The sequence below is a fragment of the Ammospiza caudacuta genome, chromosome 6, assembly GCF_027887145.1.
Source record: "Ammospiza caudacuta isolate bAmmCau1 chromosome 6, bAmmCau1.pri, whole genome shotgun sequence".
NCBI classification, from domain to species: domain Eukaryota; kingdom Metazoa; phylum Chordata; class Aves; order Passeriformes; family Passerellidae; genus Ammospiza; species Ammospiza caudacuta.
In genome coordinates this window covers 21,368,054-21,387,835 of record NC_080598.1, presented here as the reverse complement: position 1 = coordinate 21,387,835, position 19,782 = coordinate 21,368,054, and the positions used below count along the sequence as shown (strand labels likewise).

General features: G+C 47.2%; 1 protein-coding gene across 1 annotated transcript; it reads right to left on the bottom strand.

Annotated features, from left to right (window-relative positions):
* Positions 1 to 3,672: 3,672 nt before the first annotated feature.
* On the bottom strand, positions 3,673 to 16,284 carry PIDD1 (p53-induced death domain protein 1). The gene is made up of 15 exons (XM_058807558.1): positions 15,996 to 16,284; positions 13,868 to 14,281; positions 13,011 to 13,214; positions 12,101 to 12,155; positions 11,725 to 11,926; positions 10,938 to 11,066; positions 10,462 to 10,641; positions 9,755 to 9,902; positions 8,610 to 8,745; positions 8,228 to 8,378; positions 6,801 to 6,924; positions 6,330 to 6,448; positions 5,804 to 5,911; positions 4,636 to 4,841; positions 3,673 to 3,916 (listed from the first exon to the last, which is right to left on the bottom strand). Exons 1-15 carry the CDS (start codon positions 16,267 to 16,269, stop codon positions 3,673 to 3,675), a joined length of 2,694 nt encoding a protein of 897 aa, XP_058663541.1. The 5' UTR covers positions 16,270 to 16,284.
* Between the last annotated feature and the right edge of the window lie 3,498 nt (positions 16,285 to 19,782).

Here is a 19,782-nt window from a genome sequence, read left to right as displayed (position 1 = left end):
TTACAGACTGGGTATCTTCTAATATTCTTTCAGGTTTGGCATCAAGCTCAGCAGGTTCATGGCTGAACCATCCAGTCCTCAGTGCACCACAGAGATCTCCTTTCCTTTACTAGAGCAATCCTATGGATGTGCTGAGTTTTACAGCATTCCTGCCTGCCCACAGTAAACAGAGAAACTGAACACAGCCCCTGTGGGTTCATTCTCAATTTCATATTTCAGTCAGATCTTTTACTGGGAATTATACAGCATTTTACTGACAGGACTGTGTAAACAGTTTAACCCCCTGCAGAACATAATCAGGCTTTCCCTTGTATTTTTTATGGAATTAATAAACTGATTTGAGTTTTGTCTGGGCTTTAATTTCTCAGGATTTTTAATGATAAATATAGGAGCTGGAAGCATCTTACCTGGGTCTATCTCCTGGCAGCTAGAGGACTGTCATGGTTAGAAAAAACCTTGAAGTAGTATGTGGGAAACACCCAGCTAATTTTGCTGGAGATCTGCAAGTCTATGAAGTAGAAAAGGGTTTAATTATGACAGTTAAAGAGTTATAAATATCACAGCCAAAAAAAGAAGGAGAAAAAATGTTCCTACTCGCAAACAATTTCTTGCTTTACTTTTAAAAATCTTTGTAAGTAGGCTTTTCCTGGTAAAAATTTATTTGGGAGAATTTTGGACATATCGGGATCATGCACAGTAAAAACCATAAAATCTGCCAGATCATCTGTAGGACACTGTAAGGTGCATATTAGGCAGCAGGAAAAGCCAGATAGCTGGAAAGGGAAAGATACTATTCCAATATGTGATGAATTCATGACAGAAGTCAGAAAGGAATGCCATATTTTGATTCAAAAGATAAATGCCAGGTTAGTTATTTCTTTTGCTGTTTCAACCATCTACTGCAACTGTTATCAGCCATAGCAGTTACAGGCTTATGAAAGACTTACTGTGCCTCAAAGAGATTATTGATAAAGATAACACACCTCAAAATAATGTTTTCCATTGACTCTCTTCCAGCTCAAACATTTGCTGCCAAGTCAGCTGAGGAAAGAGGAGTTGAACAGTTGCTTTGATTTCCTGCCAGCACCTTGGTGTCCTCAGCTGGGTGCTTGCTTTGGTGTCACTTCAAGGAGAAAGCCAGATGCACACAAGGAGGCCCAGCCTAGCAGCTACGGCTCAGCAGGAAAGACTGGAGATAGCAATCCTTGTCTGGGGTACAACACTTTCCTTAAGTTATCAGCCCAAACCCTGAAGAGCTGTCCTACTGATGGAGCTGTCATGGGTTTGGTTGTCATGGGTTTACTTGCCTGGCTGCAGCAAGAGTACCCTGAACACCTGGCACTAACCTTCCTCTCTCTTGGCACTCAGCTGTTTTCCAGAAGAGCTGTAGCTCTGCTGATGCCTGGATGAGTGCTCCACAGAGTCCAGCCTAGCTATCCTTTATTCCAGCATTGCCTAACTCAGCTCTGGTCTGACTATCACAAATGGAAAGCTAAGTGCAGCCAAGCTTCATCCTGTTATAGCTGTGGATGCTGCCTTGTGCTTCCTGTGGACTTCTCCTGCTCCTTCACCAGAGGACAGGCTAACCCTACACACTGTCCCTTCTAGATTAGCCTTGTTGCTCTCTAGATCTGCTCCAGCTGAGCCTCAGCTCATTCCCTGAACATTGTGTTTTCTGGCTCAGCCCCACTGCAGCAAAGCCACCCTCCAGAGACACCATTAACTCAGTTGCAATCTGTCCTGTGCTTTGCAACCAGCAATATCCAAACAGGAGCTCTCCTCCCATTTCTGCACAGCACAGCCAGGCTCACCTGTGTTCTCCTGCCAGCAGGTTTAAAGGGACCAGTCTCCATCTCACTCAAGGCATTTATGGAATAGCAGACCATGCTGTGAAACAGTTTAATGCTGATTTTATTCCCAGTGAGAGCAATATGCTCAAATGCATCTCTCCAAAACTGGAGGAAAGAACAAATACCTTGTTGGTATCCATGAAAATTACAAACAACATATGACACAGAATACAAGATAAAATGTACATTCAAAAGAGCACTGCTGACTTGAACCCAGCATGAGACTTGGGGCAGCACAACCTAAGAAACCAGATCTGTGGGAATCCCTAGGCCCAAAGTGACAGCTCAAATCTGCAAGTCCTTGTCAGTGCTCTGGACTGGACAGTAAGCACTCTGTAGCCTGAGATGTTAGAACAGCCTTAAATTAGAGAAAAAGCAGAAGGATTTTATGCCTCTCTTTCAATAATACGGATGGCAGGTCTGAAGTAGCATCAGGGAAGCCACTGATGATTCTTCACAAGGGGAGAAAACACCAGGATTTATCCAACCTGCAATTACACATTGACTTTGGGTGGTGCAACCTGGCATTTTTAAACACACTTTTGTTTTTTCAGACTAAGAACAGCCCTTTAAGTAATGTTTAGAGAGTTATGCTGAATTCAAACCTGTCTTGAAAGACTTGAATTTACTTAAATGACAGTAGTTTTTCAAAAAGCTTGCATGTAATTTTCCACCATCATTAACTGAAGGCCATCATGGGATGGGGAACAGGAAGAGAATGGCACCTCAGTAATAAATCATTGAGCAGCTAAAAAGCAGCAAATGCTTCCAGCCTTATACAAGATATTCAGGCTGAAAAACTGGGAAGTTAGCTCAGCATGGCTCATGCCAAACACACAACAGTGCCTTATTTCACAGCTGGTCAGACCAGTTTTTAAAATGCAAATTAAAATCATGCTTTTCACCAAACTTCAGGAGGGGTCACAACTTCACCACTACACAGTCACATTTCACTGGGAAGATATGAGGACTACCCCTTGGAAACTGCAAGGGAAATTTTAATTGCACTTAAATTAGAGTCTGGCCCAGAAGAGGTCATGGATTTTTACTTTTTTTTTTTTTTTTTTTTTTTTTTTTTTTTTTTTTTTTAATAAAATAAAACTAGAACTTTGTCAAAGATCACCAGTATGTAGGTGTCGTCTAAAAAGCTGCTTGCAGGTGCAGCAGGCTATTTGTTTCATGATAGATTTTGGAGCAAAACCAAAAGAAAAGAGTAATTTTTCTAGAAATCAGTTTTTTCTTTCTTCTCCACAAATACTTAGGTTTTGTTTGGACTTAAGGGAACTGGAAGAGATTTGGATTTTCATGGGGAATACAGTTCACATTTTCATGTGAGCAGAACACATCATTGACAGAAATGGCTGAACAGTCCCCACCACATCACAGGCCTTCATCACAGGCCTTCATAACATGACTGCACCTCCACTCCTATCAAACACTGGTGCACAAATGGACCCAAATGTTCACACCCACTGTTTCCAGCAGTGTTTCCAGTTTCAGGAATAAGTTATAAATAAATACATGTAACATGAGTATTAACTCATTAAACATTACTTAAGCCACTACTCAGCTGACAGACAAACACTTCAGTCTCTAAATTTCTCCACATTTCTGAAAGCTAAAGCTGAAGTTCACAAAGTGGAAGGGTTCATAAATGCACTCTAAACTTCCTGGGATTGGCAGAAGTGGCATGTGAGTACAGACCCGAGAGAATCAATGCCCAGCTCCTCAGGAAGCCTCAGGCCCTTGAGGAGGGAGCAGTCCCCAGGCACCATCACTCTGAGTACACAGAGGGGGTCCACACGAGCCCCATTTTTCTCTGTTAGGTGCTAATCACAGCTATTGCAGAGTCCTCAGTGCTGCTCTCCTGCTCCAGGCCCAGCCGGCGGATGGACTCGCTGTATTTCTGCCGCCCCAGCTCAACGATGGCTTCCACCTCATCAGCGATGTCCTGGCGGCCACTCTCTTTCAGGGCTCTGATCAGCTTGCTCACACAGTCAGGATCCTCTGAGTTCTGCTGAGCCCACGAGAAAAGCATGTCCAGGATCTGCTTATTGAGGTCCTCTCTGAAGAAAGGAAGAAAGGCAGCAGTAACCAACACGCTCTCCTGAGCAGCAAACCAAAGAGACCTTACCTAAGTGCCAGCCATGGCTGGAGCCTTAAAGAGGCCATCCAGACACACAAAGCACTCAGTGGGCCTGCCTCTTTCCTACCCAGCATACAGGAGTTGCAGTTCCTGCATGGATGTTTCTCTATAAAATATTTTCCTAATAGAAGTATCAAATTAAGGCATTCTGCTTTGGAATATAATTTCCTCACCAGTTTGATTATAACAAGTCAAATTCTCTCCTACTGCTTTGGCTTTTTGGTCAGACTGCATATCCCGTGATGTGCCACAAGCTCTTTTTGATTAACAATGATATTCACTATTAAAGCCATAGATAATTTCTCTTTGTAAGAGATGGAGTCTGGCCAGGAATCTGATCGCAGAACAGAATAGGAATGCAACTCAGCTGAACTACAAAGCTCATCAGGTTTGTTACTTCCCGATTTTGTTTTTCAAACAAAAAAATTTATTTTATAATGGCAAGAGAACATAATCAGTTTCCCATGATAAAAGGCATTCTTTTCAGAAGAATCATTAGTCAACCCATCTTTAATCCAGTGAAACAATTACAGTGGAAGAACTTTCAACCAGCCAAGCATTGATTTATACTATTACACTGCAGATAGATGGACACACATATATAATGCATCACTGTAGGTTACTGTGTCCTGTTCTCACCTGTTATTGTATCCTATGCGCTCAATCTGCTGGTAGGTCAGGCCCAGGTTGAGGCCAATGCTCTGCCAGTCAGCTCCCACACGCCTAGCAATGCTCAGCAGGTTTGCCTGGGTCAGGTAGCCAGTCTCAGCATTGCCCAGGTTCAAGGGAGGGAAGGAGAAGCCATACAGGGGACTGGGGTTCTCATCCCACCGGGGTTTCAGTTGCTGTGTCACAAAGAAGAGAGAGAAAGAACATTCTTTCTTTTCATAGAAAAGTGTCCGGTCACTATCAGTCTCCACAGTGAAATCTCCTTCCTTCTACTGGGAGAAAGGAAGTACTTGGTGTCACTTCAAGGAGAAAGCCTGGGCTGAAGGGTCATGCTGCAAGAAGGAAGGAGGACTTACACTGGCAGTGACCAGCAATGCTCACTGCCTCAGGAAAATATCAAATTGTAATGCTCAGTCATAGCTCACATCAGAAATTTCCTTTCCTGCATTTACAGAGCAGTTTAAAATAAACCACATCCCTGGAGCATTTTGCCTCAGCAGTAAGAGCACTTAGTGTAGGTTCGTAGTTGAGGTTACATGTGTCAGAAAGGGATGTGAGATCATCACACGTGATCGGAAGGGAAGTATTCAGCCTACCGAGGTATTTATTGTTTTAGGCTTCTCAAATGTCACTTAAAGCAAAAGTTGCATTTCTCACTGTAACCTACAACCCAGCCTTTAAAGCTCACTGCAGAATACCTGCACTCAACATCTATGTTCAAATTCAGCATAGCAACCTCATCCTATTCCTTTCTTTTCTCCTGCTGCATGAGCTGTGTGACTAAGAAATTTATAAACAAAACAGACACTTCCCTTAATTACAACAAGCTTCCCTGTGTACTACATTGTCATTTATTCAAAGGATCCACCCTCTCTGACTCTCTGACCACCCACCCAACAAGCCTGTGCTTGACAGGCAAGATGAGCAGGAGAGGTGGAGACCACTCCCAGCTCTTCATGTTCTTGTTTCAGAAGAGCTTGCTCACAGGGAGTGCAAAATCTCCACCATGACACGACTGGGCAGCTATTCCATGTGCTCATTCATTGCATGCCTTCTCATGGAGGAGACAAAATCAGCTGAGCAGAAATGCCATGCTCTTACCCCATCTAGATTAATTTTTCTGTAGGAGACAACTTACAGGTAGTTTGATGGGCAGAGTAGCAAGCCAGAGGGAGTCTGGACCTTTTCTCCTCCTGCTGGCATCTTCAGGGATGCTGTCTGGAACTGCTCCTCGGTAGAAAGAGACCTTTGCAAAGAGAAAGATTGCAGTGAGGCTCTGATCCAAGCACAGTAGCACAGCCTATTGGCACCATGTCTTTTCCATTTAGGAAAGAATGAATTCAGCATTCTCATCTATCCTCAACCCACAAAAATGGCCTCTCAATTACGTGTAATTGGGAGGAGCACTGAGGTTCTGCCATAAAGGCTGGACTTTCTGCCAGCACCCCAAAAATTAATGGCAGGAATGTAAGTCAGACAGTTAAGTGATGAGTGATCCTTCGAGATTACACTTCTTGACTGTTCAGAGTTTAGTCAGTGAAATGCAAAGCCAGAGAAAGAGGGTAGGAAAAGAGTCATGCCCAGCACTCAGAGATTATTATAATGAGTATTGTAAAAGCAATGATGAAGGAGCAAACAAGAAGTCAGTGTAACTGGTTGTTCACCTGGCCTTTTACAGCTTGGTCTTTTCTGTCCACAGGGGAGGTCACATAGATTTCCTTCATGTTCTTCAAGTGGGAGTAAAAAATAAATGAGAGACGTCCATCCACACAGTCAGGGCGATCTGTGCAGAAAAGCAGGAAGCATTCAACTTGTGGAGAAAAGTGTGCAGAAGCAGATCAGTCATAAAAATGAACCCACCTGGCTATTGCCCTCTGCAGGTTTACAAGAGCATGAGAAGAAATGAAAGTCTGCAAACAGCACTTTCATAAGGAGAAGTAGACAGAAAAGTTATGTGACCAGAGAATGTGACAAGTTCAATGTCCAGGGGCTGGCTGCTGTGAGTAGTGGGGGAGCTGGAGGCAGAGAGGAATGCCATGGAGGAGTACAACCCACAGCAGAAACATGTCTAGGGACAGAGCAGCACAAGAGGGAGGGAGGGAGGTAGGAGCAGAACGAGCCCGATGCTGCCATACCCATATCAATGTTGATGCCTCGCTCAAAAGCTGCAAAAAATTGCTCTCCCTCGAACATCTCCACCATGTCGGATGGCTCAGGTCCTCGATAGCGGTCCTGCAGCTTCTTCAGCACTGGGTCAACCTGACAAGGACAACAGTGTTTGGTCAGAAGCACATCTGTCCCTCAACCCATGTTGCTATACCCATGATGTTCCTCTCACCTTCAACAGGGAAGACTAATTTACATGAAAAGGATGTAAACAAATGAACAAAGACACATTAAAAAAGCATTTCAGTACTGTCTCTGTCTTTTTAACATGTCTTTTTAACTTCAAAGGCAAGGAGGGATTTACTTGCTACCATATCCCACTCACTATTCAAATACCTTTTCTCTGCAAAAAGCCACATGCTACAACAGCACACAGCTGAGGACACCAGAAAGCTCATTTTGGCTTTGTAGCCTGTGATCACAGTGGCAGTGTAAGAGTTGGGTTAGATTCTTCTATTTGTAACAGTAAACTGCTCTCACTCCATGACCATTCCCAGCAGGATTACAGACACACCCAAACAACCATCTCACACTGAGTGTCATTGATGCCTCATCTGGAGACCGTTTTAGCCCACAGCCCAATATAAAAAATCCTTGCAGATGTTTGTGTCCACAGGTCACTTCAATACAGGAGCACAGGTAAAGAGAAGGAGCAACCAGAGCAGAGAATTATGCAGAGCTGGATATGCAGCCCAGTAGTGGCAGTCTGATAAAATAACCCTCAGCTCACCAAGCTGCACTGCCTGCCAAGGGACACGTTCTCCACAGCTGCACACTCATGCTCACACTAATCTGAAACAACACTGCTAAGGGCTGATACCCCTAGGAAGAGGCAGCAGAAGAGAATGTGTGAGCACTTCCCATCTCCTTCTTGACAAAATCAGCCAGATTAGCTCACACTCATTGCATAAACTAACCTGATGTTGTATTAAAACAGACTAAGGAGTGCTCATATGTTCTGTTCCTGTGCTTGAACTGAGAACAGCAAGGAACATAAGGAAAATTACCATTTCTAACCACTCCAGCTGAAAACAAAGCAGTGCTGCTGCCCACACCACTAGCCCATATCAGACAAGTGATGTGTAAACTTTGACTTAAATTTAAGGCAACATGTTTTACCTCATGTTTGCTGGATTATAATAGCATGTACATGGCCAGTAACTGTGGTTCAGCTGATTTTAGCAGTCCTGCAGACCTCAGAGTTTGCAGGGGAGGAAATCAGTGCATGGCATTTGCCACTGGATAGAACGAGTTTTTTCTTTGCCCTGTGAGTCAGTATCACACCACCAACAGTGTGGTGACACTGCTGGTCACTGTTTGGTGCACTGCTGCCTTTGCATCCTACAAAGGGAAGCCTGGGAAGCTCAGGAGCAAGGCAGTGCAACCCAGATCAGACCTTGTGCTTGGGGACACACTGCAGCAGGACTTGCTCGGGATCCCTCTTCCTCTGCAGCGCAATGAAGTTCACCTGGTACAGACGCAGCCGCTCATAGACCTTCTTGGCAATGCCTCCAATGTAGGTCTTGGTGGTGTACCACAGCCAGTACCTGGAGACAAGGAATTTTAAAAAAATGAGGGACCCTACCCAGAGAAAGGTGCCAGTGTCACACCCACATGATTGGAAAGAATGACAGGTAGAGACAAAGTGCTACACTGGGCATGACTTGTAAAAGGAAGAGGGAACAGATAGAGGTAATGTCATGGCCTCTGGTCAGAGTGTTGGAAAAGCAAGGCAGAGTAACATCCCATCTTTTCCTCAGGACTAATCTTGCACTTACCAGGAGAAGTGAGTGACTTCAAACACTGCATAAAGATGGGTGAATTCCAGCACCACCTCACTGGTGATGTCATTCCAGGTTTGGCCCTCCAGGTCACCGTGGAGTATATGCAGCCTTGACCGATCCAAATTCAGCCCTAAAGACACCAAAGATCACGAGATGCTATATGCTATATGCATATGCTATATGCAGCAGAAACTTTTATTCGTGGCTTTACAAACCCAGCCACAGGTTTGGGTGATTTACTTTTTAAAGACACCAAGTAAGGGTTCACAGCCTTCTCTTCAGCATCCAGAACTGAACTTTGGTCAAAGAAGAGCAGCAATAAAAGGACCAGGCTATCCCATTGCTTTTGGGATATTCTGGCAAAATATGCAGAGTTAAAATGATAGTGTGCTCATTCCCACCAACAGATTCATTAGACAATTCTCATCACTAAAATCTAGGGTTATTAATTAAGTTCTATCTCTTTCTAATGTACATATCACACACTTTTCAATCCTGATGCACTTCAGGCATACAAATACCAGGTAGTGTTATAATGAAGGCCATGTATTTCTTTACAAGAAAACCAGGAGAGGTCAAAGAAAATAGGAGTAAGGACACTCAGGGTACTCAGCAAACAGAGGGATCCTTGCCATGACTGAGGCTGTTTTTAGCAGTTGTCAGAGTGGGATATGGCTTAGCATACAATCATATATTTCTAAATGCAGTAGCTCAGCACCTGATTCATAAGCAAGGAAAAGAGAAGGCAGACCCCTGGAGGCAGCATGTTCATTTCTTGCTTCAAGCTATTCCCAGTCATGAATCAAAACCCTTTTACAATGCATCTCCTCAGTGGGCAGGAGTGCCTCAGTAAAACCAGCAGTTAAAATACACATATGGTTTGGCAGAGAAATCCTTTTGCCAAGACCATTCTCCCAGCTTGTCTGCTCTGTGAACCCCAGCCCTGATCTGATGGACCTGAACTACCTTCAGCTCGCACCGCTCTGCACCACCACGCAGTCAGCGGACACGCCTTGCTGTTCCTGCAGGAAAAGCAGTAAGCTTTATTAACAACAGCAGAGGCAAATAAAATTCTTTCTTGCCCTTTGTGGTTTTCCAAACATGGCATTTCCCTTTGTCAATTTTGGGAATAAGCTGACCTGTGATCCCGGGTGGAAGAGGCAGCTGAATTCTCACTGGCTTGAGAAAATCCACCGGGGAGTCCTGGGAGAGGTAGAGCAGGGGACTGGCTCTGCACTCTGCATGGGCTGTGATTTCCTCTATCTCTTCTGCAGAGACTGGCAGCACCTGGATGGGCAGACAGCACAGGGAGCAGAGCAGTCAGGCACCAAATTCCCACACTGCTCACTCAGTCCCTCCAGCACCCAGCAGGCAAATGCTGCTCTTGCTGCAGGGCCCATTGAGAAATAAAGCACAGTGAACTTCAACTGAAGTCTGGCAACCTGTCTGGCTGGGATGGACTTAAAGTATTACAAGAGCATCTAGCAGCTCTACAGAACAATTAATTTTAGTCGGGTGATTTTAGAATTAGATTCCCCCGCCACCCCCAGTTCTCACTGAGCTGTTCTTTTAGGGTCAATTTTGCAAGGGTAAAAGAGTCAAAATCTTTTTGTGTTCCCTTCATAGCAGCTACCCACTGGTCTGCTGAAGATCCCTTTCCCACACAGGACAGCACAGAGCAAGGCCCATGTTGCATGGAAGTGAGGAGAGAAGGTGATCTGAGATGGGTCAGCCCATGAAGCAACCACGTCTAGACATAAATTATCCTGGGGCAGACATCTCTGCTTGGTTCTGTACTGAACATGAAGAAACAGCTGCACCAGAGCTCACCAAAAAGCATGCATACCTGCAGCTTGACACTACGAGGCTCTTGGGTGACTCCAGGAGGAAAGACCACTTTGATGTTTGGATCCACACTGGAAAAGAGCAATGTCCCCTCTGCTGGCACTTTGCATTCATTTTGGACAAGTCGAGACACAACAAGGAACCAAGAGAAGTGAAGGACACAACAGTGGGCCACACACTTCTGTGACAGAGGGCAAAGAAGAAAACATATAGGTATATAACTTAATACAATAAAGGCAGGAAAATGAGCACCAGCCAAGCAGAAGAAAGTACTAAATCAGGGATGAAACATGGCAGGATGCAGCTCATCAACTCTCTCCATGAGAGAGGAAACCTGGAGCTGAAATCCACTAAATTTTATTGCAGCTGGTCAAAACACAGCTCATGAGATGTTTCAAATAGGTTCACTCTTGGCTGGGCACAACCAAAGAGGGGAACAGGAATGAAGTGTGTCACTGGTAATTTCAATCTGCTCACCTTTGATTTTCTCTTCTGCTTCACTCTCGTTTTCAGATCATTCCAGCTCTGCCCACTGAAGGTCCGAACCACCACCTCATGCTGGTGAGGGGTTTGAGGTGAGATAAATGGCATCCAGATCTGCACCTCCTGGCAAAAAAGCATTCCTGTGAGAGACACCAGCTGAAAGGATAAAACCAAGGCCAGCTCTGCTCTGTGGCTTCCTATGCAGATGAGAGAGGGCAGAGCATGGCCTGTGTGCAGGGAATCAAAGAACCTGCTCTGCCCTGTGATCTCCCGGGAGGTGACAGGAAATGTCAAGTCTGCTATAAACTTTGATGGTAGGAAAGGTTCAGCAGATTCTGAGCAAAAAGGTCAAAGCAACCTTTGCAGTGAGCTGCTGTCAGCCATGATGGGGCTGGCAGGTGGTGTGACTACTCCCCAGCTTGAATGCAAACCACACAGTCAGACTCTTAGAGAAGGATGCAAACCATTCTCCTTCCAGGCTAAGGCCAGATGCTGGACTTATCCTCTGGTAGAGCAGGAGTGTTGTGAGTGAGAAAGGTTATAGCTCAGCTCAATCAGGAGCAGTGGGCAAGGCAAAGGTGCCAGACCAGCACAGTATCACAGAAGCTGGCTGTCTCCTTTCTCTCTGCAGCAGGGCTTCTTTCAGAGGGGGTCCTGCAGCTATGAAAAGCACTGTGGATGGGGGTAACTGTCTCACAGGTCCCAAAAGGCGCTCTCAGAAAACTCTACTGAGCTACTGCAAAGGCAGATTCATCAGGAGGTGACCTGGGGGTATCCTCACCTGCTGGAATTGGATGCCATGAGGCTGCAGCTCCAGGACTCTACTCAGCAGGACATCGTGGTGTCTCAGCTTCACCCACTGCGGATCCGGCGTGAGGGATCGGAAGTGGATCCGCAGAGGAGCAGAGGCAGCCCCCGGAGGAAAGTAGAAATGGATGCCACAGGCCAGGACCACTCTGCAGCCTTCAGAGGTGACAGTAAAGCTTCCAGAAGACATGCATGAATTAATGACATTGTGCAATGACTTCAGCCCTCCAAAAATTGAGAGAATAATCTCATACTTGTGTTTTACTGGCCTACTGAGGAATGCTATTCATTCCTGCAATACCCACCATGCACCTTGTCTGTAATGTAAGTTCTTAATAATAGAGGCTTACCTGCCCTCTCCTGATGCAAGGAAGAGTCTTTTCAGCCTTCTGGTACTGGATGTATCTGTGGCAATAAGAAGATTTAGATAGGAAAAGGAGACAGAGGTTACTTAAACCAAGGTAGACAAAGAAAGGCTGAACAGTTTTGGCTTAACCCTAATCTGACAGAAGTCATTAATGGAATCCTGGTCACACTGCAGTGGGCCCCAGAACAAACTGCAGCAAGAGGATGGCATGTGGCCTCGAGGTCCCAGGACATACTGAAAATGCTAGCTCTCCCCCAGGGAAACTCAGAAGCAGAGGGAATTTGAAAATATTTCAGTTTCCCTCTGCAGCTCTCGGGGCCATGTTTGATTGCCTGGGGACACCTCAGGAATCAGTGCTTGCTCTTGTGAACATGAGCACCACTGGGAAACCCTGCTCAGATTCCTGCTCATTTCATCACCTTCCTCTAAGACTAAGAGCTGCTCCTCTGCAGCCTGTGAACCTCAGGAAAGCAGGAGGTAACTGCACAGCAGAATGACCCCTTGCTGTTCTCTGAGGTTCTAGCATGAGCCACCACAGCCTTAGGGCCATGCAGCAAGTCCAGGAACTGGTGCTTACCTCTGCTAAAAAGGCTGGACCCGTTTAGGGACCTCTCCTGATCTGTTTCCTGTGAGTCCCATTTTCACTTCCACTGTAAAACCCTACCAAGAAGCCCAATTCCAGGGGCCACTGAGCCCTTCAGACCGGGATAGGCCTCATAAAAACATAACTAATACTGTCTGTATCCTTACAACTTAATAATTATTCCAGAGAAAGAAATGCTGATCTGATTCCCCCCTGCTTGTCTTCTCTAATCCAAACCCATTTACACCATGCTGGGCTGAGTGAGGGAACAGCTGGGCAGAACACACAGCAGCAGAAGCCCTGCAATTACCAGCCTGCGGGGACGGTTCCGTTTCTCCCAAGGGATTGCCGCGGACGTGCACGAACGGCAAGGCCTGGATCTCAGCAGGGATGGCACGCAGGCAGTTGTTCTGCAGATCAAGTCTAGACAAGTTGGGCAGGCTGGCAAGAGAGGCAGGGACTGTCACCAGGAGATTGCTGTGCAGATGCAGCCGACGCAGAGACTTCAAATTGGCTGCAGGTTGGAACAAGAAGTGACCCCCCATCCGTGCTGTTAATTGAACTCCATATCAGCTCAAACCCTCCCTCTCTCCTCAGCCCATGTAAACACACACATAATGAGGGAAAAGCACAAAAGCTTAACATCCCTTTAGCTCACAAAATAAAGGAGTGCAAGGAATTAGCCGAGAGGCAACACAGCCTCCTCTGTCCTCTCTTTCCAGCTACAAGTAAGACAGCTCTGTAACAGCATCAAAAACAACCTTGGTCACAATGTAATAGAGGACCCAGGAAGCTGGGCAGCCAAAGTCACAGCCCAGTTCTGTGGACTGGTCCACACTGGACAGTGTGATTTCAAGCCCAGATTCTCACCCCATCAAACCTCAGCTCTTCTGCCACCCAAAACCAGCCAGGGCAGATCTTCAGTTATTGTAAATTGTATTGAAATCTCAGCAGTGTCGCTGATTCACAGAAAGGGTGGTCCAGAGAGTTGTTAATGCTCAAAGGCACTGACTGAACCAAGCACGATCCTTCTGGATACCCTTTCCATTTGGCTCCAATATAAAATGATTTATGCTAACAACTCTGGAGATAGAGACCAAGGGTGTCAGAGGTTGTACCAAAAGCTTGGCAAGCCCATGTCCTTCTCTTCCCCAGTAAAATACATACCTAGGGAGTCTGGGATGCTCAATAAGCGATTCCCAGAGAGATCCAGCTCTGTGCAGTTGTGCAGATTCCCAACTTCTTCAGGGAGCAATTCCAAAGCATTTTCTGAGAGATTCAGATCCTGCAGCATTGACAGCTCTCCAATGCTCTGAGGTAAGTCCTTCAGCTGATTTTTCATTGCAGAGAAGAAAGTCAGTTTGCTCAGAGAGCCAAAGTCCTCAGGAAGTGTCACCAGGCTGTTGTGGCTGACCATGAGCACACGGAGGCTGGGGAGGTGGAGAATGCAGCTTGGCAAGGTGGAGAGTCTATTGAAGCTGAGATCCAGGTGGGAGAGACACCTGAGGTTCCCAAAGTCTGGTGGCAAGCTTGTCAGGGAGCCATGCTGATAGGAACCAAACTCATCCCTAGCATGGCCACCTGGGTGGAGGGAAGTGGAAGAAGAGGTCACTATGCTACCAGGAGAACCTCATGTGAGACTCAGCACAGAGATCCACAAGATTGGGAGTTACTGATAACAATGAGCAGCACTAATCAAAAAGTATTCAGAGAAGTGAGTTTTCTGCTCCATGCCTCAGTTTCCTGATCAGTGAAAGGGGTGTAAGAAATGAAGAGCTGTTATGAAATCAGGAGATGCCACAGTGAACCAGCATAGCTCTGCTAAACACATCTAGAGTCAAAGCTCAGAACGAGCCAGGCCACCCCACACACGTACCACACTTCAGCAGGGTGGCCCATACACCTCCAAGATCCCACTCTCCTTCCCCACTTCTTCCTCACTACTGGTGGCCAACAACACTTTATGGATCAAGGAAATAGTCCTTGCCCTCAAGGATTTATCCATGCTGCTGAGAAGCAAACAGCCCTGAGGACTGAAATGTGCCCTTGCAAGACTAGAGGGCACACCTGAGGAAAGAGCAGTGAAAATGTGGGAGGGAAAGTAGATAATTCACTATTTTGTGTGGCAGACAGCACAGAGAGGGAAGAATGAAAGTTCCATATCCCAGCTTGTGACACTCAAATTAGAGAAGGGCTGCACCCCTGGAAAATGACTTGAGCAAACAAAAGGAAACTTCCAAACTTTTCCACTTAATCATTGTTTCATACTCCTTCTCTACTGTTTTCTATTTATATCCATATACAGCAGAGGGCACCAAATATTTTTTTTTGCTGCACAATGGTACAAAATGAGAACAACCAACAGGCACATTGGACTTTGTACATAAGATTTTACTGAACTGCTTTATTGCACTTCAGGATTCTCAGGGTGTGTGTACATCTCAGAGAACAAGACTGATAAAAGGTACTGCTGTTATTGCCATCTTACTAAAGGGAGGGAAAGACAAATCAAATTATTCACATGAGAAATTTGTGACAGATATAGAAACAAACCTCAGACTTCTCAGTTTTCAGCTGGAATCCTGAATTCTACCCCCAAACTCCCCCTTTTTGTTCTTAATTATTTTTAAAATTCTACCTCCCAAAGAGCAAATTATTCAGTCTGATACAGAAATTATACAAATTGTATTGATATCCTACCACAGTAAATAGATGAGACAGTCAAATAATGACCCAATATTTATAGTTCTAACAGTTATTACACTTTGCCAAACTACCAGAACAACCTGTGTCCTACTTTAGATAAAATGTTGAACAGCCTCTTCGGGTCTGTCTTGAACTTTGCTAAACCTACAGTCACTGACAGTAAGCAAGGATAAAGCATGGATTGATTCAGACAGAAACACAACAAATACAGCTTATTATACTCTCAAAAGTGAAATAGGGGCTGAACATTCACCAAAAGATTCAACACCTTTCAATCCCCTTCTTCTTGCATAACTCCAGAAATGCTCTTCTAGAGAATGGCTACAGAAAATGCTGCAGCATCAACCCAACAAGACTCCAAAAACCCAGTCCCCAGGCAGCTGTAAAAACAAAGGGAGGAAGTAAGAGCCCAGAAGCTGCATCTTGTTGAAATCTGCATTCAGGTCTGAGCAAGGTTGAGCCAAAGCTGAGGTAAGGGGCACTGGAACAAAACACTTCCAAGGGCAGTTTGTCCTGCAAATATGGAGAAAATTATTAACAAAAAATCTGAGCCTAGAAAAGCTGGATGGTGATGGGCCCCAGAATTTACCTTTAAGCACCAGGGATTTCAGGTGCTTCAGATGAGGAAGGCTGCCCAGGGCAGTGTCAAGGAGGCAATCGTTGCTGCTGAGCCGGAGGAACTCAACCTGGACCAGCTCTCCCTGTTGCTCCTCAAACAGCTGGAGGAAACGGCGGCAGCCGTCAGGATAAACATCCAGGTTCAGTCTGTTGTCAGCAAGGCAGGAGCCAGCCGGGGCAGGAGCCCCCAAAGTCCCCTCCCCGCACTCATCCCTGAGCCCCAGCAGCTCTGCCATCTTCTGCATCTCATCCACAGGGTCCAGACATGCTCTGACTTGCCAGGCAGGCAGGCACTGGCAGCACCACAAGGCAGCTGGGACAAGGAGACGAGGAAAGATGGCTCTGAAAAAGAACACAAGTTCACGATGAAGGCTCCTGCCCCAGTCCAGAGTGGCTGGAAACAGTTCATAATGACAGCAAGATGGTAGGAAAGATTACATGCATGTTACTGAAAGCTTTGGAGGCAATAAGCACAGAAATGCAGCATGACAGATGTCACAGAGCCTTCTCCTTCTAGAGAAAACCTCTGAATTTTTCCAGCCAACATCTCAGCAGGGAATGGAGCAATTATGCACTATCAGAATAAAGACCAATATTAACTTTAAAAGACATAAATGTAAATGCCTATGCCTAATGCAGATTTCAAGGTGCCTTAGTAGGAAGCTTTATAAATAGAGAAGAAAACTGGGGCAGGGAGAGCTGAGTGAGAAGCAGAGCCCAGAGGTGGCTAACAGACTGTGGCAGGTCCAATCGAACCCGGTTGTGAAACCCAGTGTCAATGGGATAAAAGCAAGTGGACAAAGGGCAGCAGAGAAAACGTGTCAGGGCCAGTGACAGGGTTAGAAAAGACATGTTGGTGGTGCAGGAGCAACACCTCCTGAGTTGGCAATTAAACTGGCTCATGGTGTGAATATCAGGAGCTCTTTGTAAACCCTGCCATGGATCAAATTGGTATACAGGAGTTTCCTTTGAGTGATGCAGAATTAGAACAAACTTGGCTCCAATGTCCGAGGCCAGCAGGCCAGAAACAAGATAACGCCCCAGCAACACCCTGAGGAGCAGCGTTAGCCTGTGGGACACAGCAGCACTGATATTCCCAAGGCACAGTGTGAGGGAGGCGTCATCCTCTCAAAGGGCAGAAATGTAAAGGCAAGAAGAAAAGGAAGCAGAACCCAGAGGCAGCTCACAAATTGTGCTGCGCCCTTGTTGAACCAAGTTTGTGAAACTGAGTGCCAATGGGATAAAAGTGAAACTACTGCTTTAGTATAAAGGTGAGCATTTCTTACAAAGACATGGTGCACAATGTGTACACAGCCCCCTTACAGACACGTATGAAAAAGGTCCATCAGCCATAGCTTTGCAAAACTGTCAGTGGTGAAGGAACCAGAGGGTGGGTCCAGAAGCCACAGAGGCAGCCTCAGGGCCAACAAACACGGATAGATGTGGTGCCACAGACACTCTGAAACACAGCCCTGCACATGGACACACACACAGCCCCGCACATGGACACACATCCCACACATGGATACACAACCCGCACATGGATACACACAGCCCTTCACATGGACACACACACCTGCACATGGACACACACACAGCCCTTCACATGGACACACAGCCCTGCACATGGACACACACAGCCCTGCACACGGACACACACAGCCCTTCACATGGTCACACACACAGCCCCACACATGGACACACACACACCCCGGACATGGACACACAGAGCCCGAACATGGACACACACAGCCCGAACATGGACACACACAGCCCTTCACATGGACACACAGCCCTGCACATGGACACACACACCTGCACATGGACACACACATAGCCCCGCACAGGGACACACACACCCCGCACATGGACACACACACAGCCCCGCACATGGACACACGCACCTCGGACATGGACACACACACAGCCCCGCACATGGACACACACACAGCCCCGCACATGGTCACACACAGCCCCTCACATGGACAAACACACCCCGGACATGGACACACACAGCCCCGCACATGGACACACACACAGCCCCGCACATGGACACACACACCCCGCACATGGACACACACAGCCCGGACATGGACACACACAGCCCCGCACATGGACACACACACAGCCCCGCACATGGACACACACACCCCGCACATGGACACACACAGCCCGGACATGGACACACACACAGCCCCGCACATGGTCACACACAGCCCCGCACATGGACACACACAGCCCGGACATGGACACACACAGCCCTTCACACGGACGCACACCGGCCCGGGCTGCCCGCAGCCCCCCGTGCCCCGGCCCCGTCCCCAGGCGCGCTGCCCAGGCCCCAGCAGCAGCCGCAGCCGCCCCCGGTGCCCGGCTCGTCTCACCCCTCCGCACCGGCCCCGGGCGCTCGGCAGCCGGGGCTGGGCTGGGCAGGGCAGAGCTCTGCCCGCCACTTCCTGAAAAGTTCTCGGGAGCTGCGCCGCGGTCCGGGGCGGGACGGGACGGGGGAGGTGCCAGAGGCAGCGAGACACGGGCCGGATGGCATGGGTAACAGTATCCAGGCGTCCTGCTGCCACAGCAAGGGCACGAAAGATTTTCCCCACACGGCCTCGGCCCTGGCACCGCAGCCGGTCCCGGTTCGGCTCCCCTGGGCTCCAAGCGAGCTGGAGGCACGGGCAGCTCCGGGTGTTGTGCTCATTCCATACAAATCTAGGGAGGGAAATGGAGCAGGGGCTGCGAGCCTAAGAGGGCGCAGGGCTGGGGCTGCCCTGAAGGGAGATCTGTAGCCAGGTGGAGGTCAGCCTCTTCTCCCAAGAAACAAGTGACAAGACAAGAGGACGTGCTCTCCAGCTTATGTCCAGGTTCAGGCTGGACGTCAGGAAGAACTGCTTCACAGAAAGGGTGGTCAGGCATTGGAATGAGATGCCCCGCCAAGTGGTGGCGTGACTGTCTCTGGAAGTGTTTAAGGAAAGACACTCAGTGCCATGGTCTAGTTGACAGGGTGGGGTTTGGTCATAGGTTGGACTTGATGATCTCAGAAGTCTTTCCCAACTTATTGATTCTGGGACTCTGGATGCAAGCTGCACATGGCCCTGAGGGAAATTTCCTACAGGTAGTAGACAACAACCACTGACTACTGCTCCAAGCTCTGGCTCAGTTATAACACCCTGAGCCTGGTCGTTTTCTGAGAGCACCTGAGCTACCACAGAAGCCCCACCACACTGGGGATCTCTGGGGCACCCCCAGGGCAGCAAGGCTGGGACAGCCACAGCCCAGGCTGCTGAACCAGCACGCCTGGTTTGTTTGCATCCAATGGGTTTCAGCACAGCGTTAACTTTTTACTTCCATTCCTTTCCCCAGTGCAGGAAATCAAGTGAATAAACACAGGTGGTGACTCCCGTAATCCCATGGCACAGGATTACCAGCTCCCAGCCTCCCAGCACAGGAGAGCAGCCCTGTCCCTCCTGTGGAGCCTTGCCTCAGTGTGCTGTCCCACAAGTGTGTTCTGCCACCCAGTGTGGAAGAAGCCAATCTACACACGGAGTTGAGGTATTTCACAAATATTTAATTCAGATTGGAAAAGACCTCCAAGGTCATTCAGTCCAACCCACGGCCAATAGACCATGGCACTAAGCACCTACCACATCCAGTCTTTCCTTAAACACCTCTAGGGAGAGTGACTCCACTTTGCTCTGGCCAGTCCATTCCAATGTCTAATCTCCCTCTCTGTGAAGAAATTCTTCTGAATGTTTAATCTG

Excerpts from the sequence above, each read along its gene's own strand:
- PIDD1 (XM_058807558.1), bottom strand. The coding sequence starts at position 16,269 with ATGCAGAAGATGGCAGAGCTGCTGGGGCTCAGGGATGAGTGCGGGGAG. Across the intron at positions 13,215-13,867 it reads GAGCATCCCAGACTCCCTAG|CCAATTTGAAGTCTCTGCGT; the intron begins GTATGTATTTTA and ends TCCAACCTGCAG. Across the intron at positions 4,842-5,803 it reads CTCTGCCCATCAAACTACCT|CAACTGAAACCCCGGTGGGA; the intron begins GTAAGTTGTCTC and ends TTTGTGACACAG.